The sequence below is a fragment of the Vanessa cardui genome, chromosome 6 (assembly GCF_905220365.1).
Source record: "Vanessa cardui chromosome 6, ilVanCard2.1, whole genome shotgun sequence".
NCBI classification, from domain to species: domain Eukaryota; kingdom Metazoa; phylum Arthropoda; class Insecta; order Lepidoptera; family Nymphalidae; genus Vanessa; species Vanessa cardui.
In genome coordinates, this window is record NC_061128.1 from 5,695,569 (window position 1) to 5,704,476 (window position 8,908).

The 8,908-nt window shown below is 32.4% G+C and overlaps 1 protein-coding gene across 1 annotated transcript; it reads left to right on the forward strand.

The window, feature by feature from the left end:
- The first annotated feature begins 1,370 nt into the window (after positions 1 to 1,370).
- On the forward strand, positions 1,371 to 8,324 carry LOC124530163 (dihydrolipoyl dehydrogenase). Its single transcript, XM_047104157.1, has 12 exons — positions 1,371 to 1,515; positions 1,900 to 2,022; positions 2,295 to 2,531; positions 3,122 to 3,262; positions 3,430 to 3,595; positions 3,725 to 3,882; positions 4,915 to 5,051; positions 5,293 to 5,380; positions 5,466 to 5,567; positions 5,708 to 5,845; positions 6,999 to 7,088; positions 7,899 to 8,324. Exons 1-12 carry the CDS (start codon positions 1,474 to 1,476, stop codon positions 7,962 to 7,964), a joined length of 1,488 nt encoding a protein of 495 aa, XP_046960113.1. The 5' UTR covers positions 1,371 to 1,473; the 3' UTR covers positions 7,965 to 8,324.
- Positions 8,325 to 8,908: the final 584 nt, after the last annotated feature.

Here is an 8,908-nt window from a genome sequence, read left to right on the forward strand (position 1 = left end):
AAAGATAAGAAGACACATTTTTTAAAAATAAACTATTATTCTCATTTACTCAAATAAATGTCGAGGTTACTTATGTAATAAACATTATTTGCCGTGACTGTTCACAAACAATAACAAATAACATAATATTCAAATATTTATGGAATCCTATATTTTAAAACTTATTTTTATACACTGAAATATTCACAAAAATACTATATCCAGAAATATTTTCGTAATCGTTGTCATATTGTATAAACCCTGTTGTATAACATACCAAAATCTCGTTCATTTTTTACCGACTAAAAACCGCCAATTCCCTTTTTGTTTCCCCATTGCAAATACCACAGAAAATACTCAACGACTACTGAATGCCCGTTTTAAGGTTGAACTACTAAAATATTCCAAATAGCTTGCACCTGCCGCTCATTTTAAAGGAATCATGTAGCTCTACAGCTCGAATAACACAATGAAATACAAATTAACACGAGTGCCATTTTTATCAACTTATTTTACAGACTACAATGCTTATCATTTATGTTTTTAAAAAAAGATAATAAAGCACTTCACTAAACGTAACATAATGCTAAATCCTGTGTATAAAATGTATTTATATTTTTAGAAAAATATTAAATTATTTATTATTTTAATACCACATATTATTATATTTAATACTATACATATTGGTAGATGCTTTACACAAATAAAACAATGAATTTAGAATATTATCATTTGAAGCATGTTGTAAATGTCATGCATTCATCGGGATATAGCCTAAATGATAATAATTAATTAATCTTTATAACTAATACATACATACAGCTTATAATTAAAAACGCAATATATCTAAAAAATGCGCAAACTTATTATTTAATAAACATATAATACTAACAAAAACAACAAAAAGCAATTTTGATTTTATCAACGTACTTACCCACTAACACAAAGTCGTTTATTAAAATATACGACTGTATCGTTTACGATCCACTTGAAAGTTATTAAAATCACGTGGAACAATAGATATAATAAATATTTTATATCGATTTACGTAGCATGCGCGTATATATTTAAACGATTACCAACAGCAAACACTACCGAGATCGCGATGTTTCATACTGGTTAGCTTGATTGATAAACAAAACTTCCGTTCTAGCAGCGCGCGCAATTTTGTATTGCCAGCTAAAAATATTTTTTAATTATATTCCGTCATTTTCTCTGATCATATAAAACTTCTAACGGATTAGGGTAATCATGTGATTCTGTTAGTTTTATCATTATTCCAATTAAAATTTGATTAAAAAAATTAAAATTATTCATACTACGTACTTTAGAAACAGAAACTTTATAGAAATGCCAATTTCATATTTTTATTCTATGCAAATTTATGACACTTTAGTTTTTGACAGTAGTATTGTCAATTGTACTGATCGCCAGGGTACCGCAATAATACTCTATCTGGGTTAATTAAATAAGCCCTGTATATTGATTTTAAATATGGGCTATAAATTTTTGAAACTCGCATCAACTTCCATTAGGGTAAGTTTTCATTTATATTATCTACTTGTAATAAAAAAATATAAAATATTTTTGTCATAAGTTATGCAACCTTATGATGCCAGGGTGTCTGGTCTTATTTTTCTTACTGGGAAGTAATTTTAGCCATATGTTCATAGTTTATATTAAGGTATGTTATTTGATGCAATTTTATTTAAATCCATATTCACATATGAACTGTCTTGTCTTTGACCTTCAACATGTGACCGTCTGTCAAACCAGCACTTTATCAAACTTTAGAATTCTGCAAAATTCTTACCAGAACATGATTTCGATTTGAAATAAATATTTTATTTAAAAAAAAAAAGACCTTCTACATCTTATCAATGAAGCTATTTTATATTAAGTTATTAAATGATGTTGTAGAATGGTAACATAAGGATTGGAGTCAGAAACTATGCCACTACTCACGAAGCTGACATTGTAGTAATTGGTTCGGGCCCTGGCGGATATGTAGCTGCTATTAAAGCTGCCCAATTGGGCTTAAAGGTATGTTTCTAATCCTAATTAAAAGCTGTGACAAATAATTATACACTAAGTCAAATGTAAATTTTATTTATTATCATTATATTTTATTTGTATAAATCTCAATGCTAAGTTTAAAAAACAGTGTAATTAAAATCTATTTGAAAAAGGAGATTAATTTTCTTCTCTTTACTTTCTTTGATCTTGAGATATTTCTAGAACCTATGACACTTAAAATTTATATTCTGTGTCTTATAATTAACAAAACTAAATATTACATATGAACAATATTTTAGACAATATCAGTGGAAAAAGATCCAAGCTTGGGAGGTACATGTTTGAATGTAGGCTGTATTCCATCTAAAGCCTTACTGCACAATTCCCATTTGTACCACATGGCCAAGCATGACTTCAAACATCGAGGTATTGAAGTTGGGGAAGTCAAGTTTGACTTTAACGCAATGATGACTTACAAAGCAAATGCTGTCAAAGCCTTAACTGGTGGTATTGCTATGCTCTTTAACAAAAACAAGGTTGGTTATTTCTTATTTCTAGTTATGTATAATACTTACATAATTATTACTATTACTTTGTGATTGAAGTTGCCTTATCTGACATAAAACTTTCTTTTTTATATTAATTATTTCATTTATATTTAATAGCTATATATGGCTACAGGTATAATAGAACAAAATTACTTTAAATTCTAAAAAAAAATTTATGCTTTTAGTAGTAAGAATAATTAACTTTAAAAAAAAATAAAACCGACTTCAAATGCGTTGGGGGTGAAATATTTTCTTCAAATTCGCTGAAACAATCCTATTGATATGGAATACCTATTCAACAAAAAAAAATAATCGTTCAAATTGGTTTATAATCGGCGGAGATATTGCGTATAAAAAGTTCGTCCCCAATTTTCATGTATTATTTAGGTGTATTATCTATACGCCGAAAAAAAAATTGTTCAAATCGGTTCATAATTGGCGGAGTTATCGCGTAACAAACAGAAAAAAAAACATACGGGTCGAATTGAGAACCTCCTCCTTTTTTTGAAGTTGGTTGAAAATTAATAAAAAAATTTTATTGTTTTTGTGATCAATCAAAAACATTTCTTTAATTACAGGTGCAACTTGTTCGCGGTGTAGGTTCCATTGTCGCACCCAACAAAGTTCAAGTTCAAGGGGAGAAGGGAGTTGAAATGATTAATACGAAAAATATTTTAATTGCAACTGGCTCTGAGGTCACACCATTCCCTGGTGTTACAGTAAGTATATATTCATTCTTTACAAACAATTTCCTATTTTAAAAATGTATTTATATTTACATTAAACTGTTTTACTTTAAGAATGAGGCAATGTATTTTATGAATGGCAGAATAATTTAGTTTGAAAGTTTAAAAATGTAACTGACATTTTTCTCATTTCTTTTTAGTTTGATGAGCAACAGATCATCACATCGACAGGGGCCCTTTCTCTATCTAAGGTACCAAAGAAAATGTTGGTAATTGGTGCTGGTGTAATTGGTCTTGAATTGGGCTCGGTTTACCAGAGGCTAGGTGCTGAAGTCACCGCCATTGAGTTCCTTGAAAGTATAGGAGGTAATAAATTAAATTAATATTTTTTTTTAAGAATACTTATTTATCATATACTCTTAAAATTGTTGATTAATAAAATGTCATAAACTTGCAGTACCTTGTATAGGAAAATTTTTATTATGTTATTTATAGGTGTTGGTATTGATGGAGAGGTATCGAAAACCCTACAGAAGATCCTGACAAAGCAAGGCATGAAGTTCAAACTCGGTACCAAAGTAACCGGTGTAAAAAAAGAAGGGGGTGGTGTTAAAGTAGATGTTGAAGCTGCCAAGGGTGGCGGTAAGGAATCCGTAAGTATGGCAGTGCCAACATTTCACAGATTATTAATAAACTAATTATTTTTTCACCATAGCATTCTATGTGAAAGGTGGATTAACTAATAGTTAAGCATTATTAAAAAAAATCATTCCATTCTTAAATTCACTTATTGATACTTTTTTTACTTTTATACATTCATTTTAAAAATATATATAGGCTTATTATACAAATACATCGTTAATTTTAATAGTTAACATATTCATTTTCCGTTAGTAGTACTTATGTCATGATGGATTGTTTCTTATCAGTATATGATAAAATGTTATCTGTAAATGTTTACCTCAAAATTGAACTGTATGAGATTTATACAGCTCATGTTTACATAAAGAAATCTTAAATATATTTCAAGGCATTTAAATTAGCATTGACATGGTTTATTAAATTTGTCATTTTATAAAGATGACCTTAAAGTAATAAAGAAAATTTGTTTATGGAAGTTAGTTGTTTTTACATTAAGTAGATTCTGGAAAATGAAATTTTACAAAAGTCTGTTCACCACCCTAACTACATAATATATTTTTTTTCTTTCTGCCTTATAGTTAGTAATTAAATATGTCTAGGTATATTTAAACTAATTGTGATATATTACTTTGATTTTTGGTTATGAGTAACATCATATATATAATAATAAGTTATATAAGTATAGTACGACACAAATTAGATGTAGCATCGGAAAATGCAATGGAATGAAAATAAAACCGATTACTGCCGATTTACACAAACAATAGAAATAGCTTCCTATCGCACCATTCGACGCTATTCGTCGCTATAGATTCACGCGTCAGAGAAAGCAAGTGCATGTCAATCAGCGTGTCAAATTGACGAATATATTAGGTCATATGATATTACAAGTTATTACGTTTGTGCAAAGATCATATTCGCATAAGAAATAAATATTTATAATTTGGGCTAGCGCACTCAATTCGGATGTGATCGGTTTTACGAATTTTGCCGATGCGACATCTAAGTTGTGTCGTAGTATAAGTTGTTATTTATTTTTCCAGTTGGACTGCGATGTCGTTCTGATTTCCGTCGGTCGTCGACCGTACACGGCAGGCCTTGGCCTCGACAAGGTCGGTATTGCTCTGGACGACAGGGGTCGCGTACCAGTCAACAACAAGTTCCAGACCACTGTTCCTGGGTAGGTAACTAGAATTGTGTACATCTTTAAAATATTTTTAAATGTAATATTGTCCTTTTATCATCAAGAAATATTTCTGTTAAAATTCAATTATCCCTTACTAATAACTTTAAAGGATTTTAATTATATTCTTTTAATGTGGTACTTATAGAAAATAATTACGACAATCATGATTTTGTTTGTTTGTTTTTTGGTTTTATGTTTATTTTTCTTTATAAAACTTTATTTTATATTTTTCCAGAATATACGCTATCGGTGATGTTATCCACGGCCCCATGTTGGCGCACAAGGCAGAAGATGAAGGCATTGTGTGCGTTGAAGGAATCAAAGTAAGATTTAGTGCAAAAATGTGTAGAAAGAATATGCTTGTCTGTTTTTATTTTAAATGTTCTATTGTTTAATAATAATTTGTAGGGTATGCCAGTGCATTTCAACTATGATGCCATTCCATCTGTTATCTACACATCACCTGAAGTCGGCTGGGTTGGAAAAACGGAGGAGGATCTCAAAAAAGAGGTTTGTGTACAAAATATTTCAAACCCTTTAATATGACTTTATTTGCCAAGTTAGTAAATCACCGAAGGAAGAATTATATTTAAACGAACTAATATTGAGTTTGATTTCTAAAATAGTTTTTAAAAATTCTATGATACTAGGGTCGTGCATACAAAGTCGGCAAGTTCCCATTCTTGGCGAACTCACGCGCGAAGACCAACGGCGAGCCCGACGGATTCGTCAAGGTGTTAGCGGACAAGGCCACCGATGTCATCCTCGGCACCCACATCATCGGACCCGTGAGTCGACACGCTTTGTATTACACCTTCTAGATAACTCCAAGTCTTTGATAATATCAACCGAAATATTATAGTATATTTAACTTACTGCTTACAAAATATATAGTAATAAAATATGTGACTTGATGCTAGAAGAGAAAGTATTTTTGAATAAAATAATTCAAATTTTGCCATTTGCTAAAATGCTATGCTAGCTCACAATTACTACTGCTACCGATATACCGCAAAAATATGTGTATATTATTATTATATAAAAATATGTTCTGTTTGTCTTTTTTCTCTTCTACTTAAAAAAAGTAACACATGGTGTTAAAGCATTCTGTCTGTTGCTTTTTCACGACCAAACCGATGAATCGAATTTGATGAAATTTGTAAAGCAAACTTGGACTTCACTAAGGGACATAGGCTAAGTTTTTTGCCTAACAAATGACAACTAACCTTAACGACAACTAGTCATATATAAGCATATAGGGTTCAATGTGACCTGTGTAGTCTGTAACATATGTATAGTACGACACAACTTAGATGTCGAATCGGCAAAATTTGTAAAACCGATCACATCCGAATTGAGTACGCTGTCCCATATTATCAAAATTTTCTTTCTCGTGTGAATATGATCTTTACAAAAACGTAATAACTTGTAATATCGTATTACCTAATATATTCGTCAATTTGACGCGTCGATTTACATGCATTTGCTTTCTCTGACGGGTGAATCTATAGCGACGGATAGCGTCGAATGGCGCGATAGGGAGCTATTTCTATTGGTCGTGTAAATCGGCAGTAATCGGTTTTATTTTCATTCCATTGCATTTTCCGATGCTACATCTACTTGGTGGTAGGGCTTTGTGCGAGCCCGTCTGGGTAGGTACCACCCACTCATCAGTTATTCTACCGCCAAATAACAGTAGTCAGTATTGTTGTGTTCCGGTTTGAAGGGTGAGTGAGCCAGTGTAACTACAGGCACAAGGGACATAACATCTTAGTTCCCAAGGTTAGTGGCGCAGTGACGATGTAAGGAATAGTTAATATTTCTCACAGCGTCATTGTCTATGGGTGATGGTGACCACTTACCATCAGGTGGCCCATATGCTCGTCCGCCAACCTATACCATCATCTAATTTGTGTCGTACTATATGTATATCGTGTGCAGGGCGGCGGCGAGCTCATCAACGAAGCGGTACTGGCGCAGGAGTACGGCGCCGCGGCTGAGGACGTCGCGCGCGTCTGCCACGCACATCCGGTACGTACACACCGACACCCCCCCCCCACTACTTTCAACTGTTTTTATCTGGAACATACTCAAATTTCAATAAAGTAAAAGTAAAGTAACAGCCTGTAAATTTTCCCACTGCTGAGATAAGGCCTCCTCTTCCATTAAGGAGAGAGATTGGAACATATTCCACAACGCTGTTCCAATGCGGGTTGGTGGAATGCACATGTGACAGAATTTCGATGAAATTAGACACATGCAGGTTTCCTCACGATGTTTTCCTTCACCACCGAGCACGAAATGAATTATAAACACAATTAAGCACATATATATAGTGGTGCTTGCCTGGGTTTGAACCCGCAATCATCGGTTAAGATGCACGCGTTCTAACCACTGGGCCATCTCAGCTCGAATACTTAATGATAGTAAAAAACAAAAACAAAACTATCACAGAATTCTATGAAGAAGAATTGAGAAGTAATGATGTTTTTTAAATACATTTTCTATATAATTAAAGCTTTTACAAATGTATCATTTTATCATGTGAAGATTTGACGACCTCCATGGTCGAGTGGTGTGTACACCGGTTTTCATGGGTACGCCACTCTGAGGTCCCGGGTTCGATTCCCGGCCGAGTCGATGTAGATTACCATTAGTTTTCTATGTTGTCTTGGGTCTGGGTGTTTGTGGTACCGTCGTTACTTCTGATTTCCATAACACAAGTGCTTCAGCTACTTACATTGGGATCAGAGTAATGTATGTGATATTGTCTCATATTTATTATTATTACGTGTCCCGTTTTATTCATTTTTGAACTAATTTTACATTATCTGTTTACAGACTTGTGCGGAAGCGTTACGAGAAGCGAACTTGGCTGCATACATCGGAAAGCCGATCAACTTCTAAGCTTAAATTTTATTTATATTTTATTGTACAAATAATTTATGCGCCATTAAAACCCATTAACATAATCACGTAGTGATTCCCACTATAAGGATCTTGTATGAATCTAATGTTGAAATTTGGGTATTATTGAATATTAAATACGATATTGTGTCCTCATCCAGAGTTTCAAGATTACCATTTATGGTTTACAGTGCTGTCAGTGTATAATTTAATTTCATTTCTTCTATCTTCTGAAATATTTCATTCCGTATCAGCCATAACTCAAAAACTCGTGCATTTACTCAAAGTAAATGTTGTGAATATTCGTGTATTTATTTTCTTTTGTAAATAGATTTACAGAATAAACGCCATTGTGTTTTATTTTTAATTTTTTTTTATTTAAACTTAAATATTGACGACATTTATATTTTCACTACAGGTTATAATAACATATTAAAATGTGAAAATTGTTATTATTTTCTTTACCAACAATCGAGGTATATTAATAAGGTATAGTACGTCATAACTTAGATGTAGCATCGGCAAAATTCGTAAAACCGATCACATCCGAATTAAGTACGCCATCCCAAATTAGTAATCTTTATTTATTATTTATGTGAATATGTTATTTACACCAACGTAACAACGTGTCATATAGCAATATCATATATATTCGTAAATTTGACATGCCAATTTGCTTTTTCGGGTTTAACTGACGCGAGAATCAATAGCGACGAATAGCGTCGAAAGGCGCGATATAGAGCTATTTCTATTGGTTGTGTAAATCGCCAGTAATCGCTTTTACGAATTTTGCCGATGCTACATCTAATTTGTGTCGTACTATACAAATCAAACAAATAGTTTTTACACCGTCAACAATAATTCGCTCAGACAAGTTGTCATGTATAATTAATATTGCCTTTAAATTCCTTTGTTATACAATTCCTTACAAATCCCGTGAGACA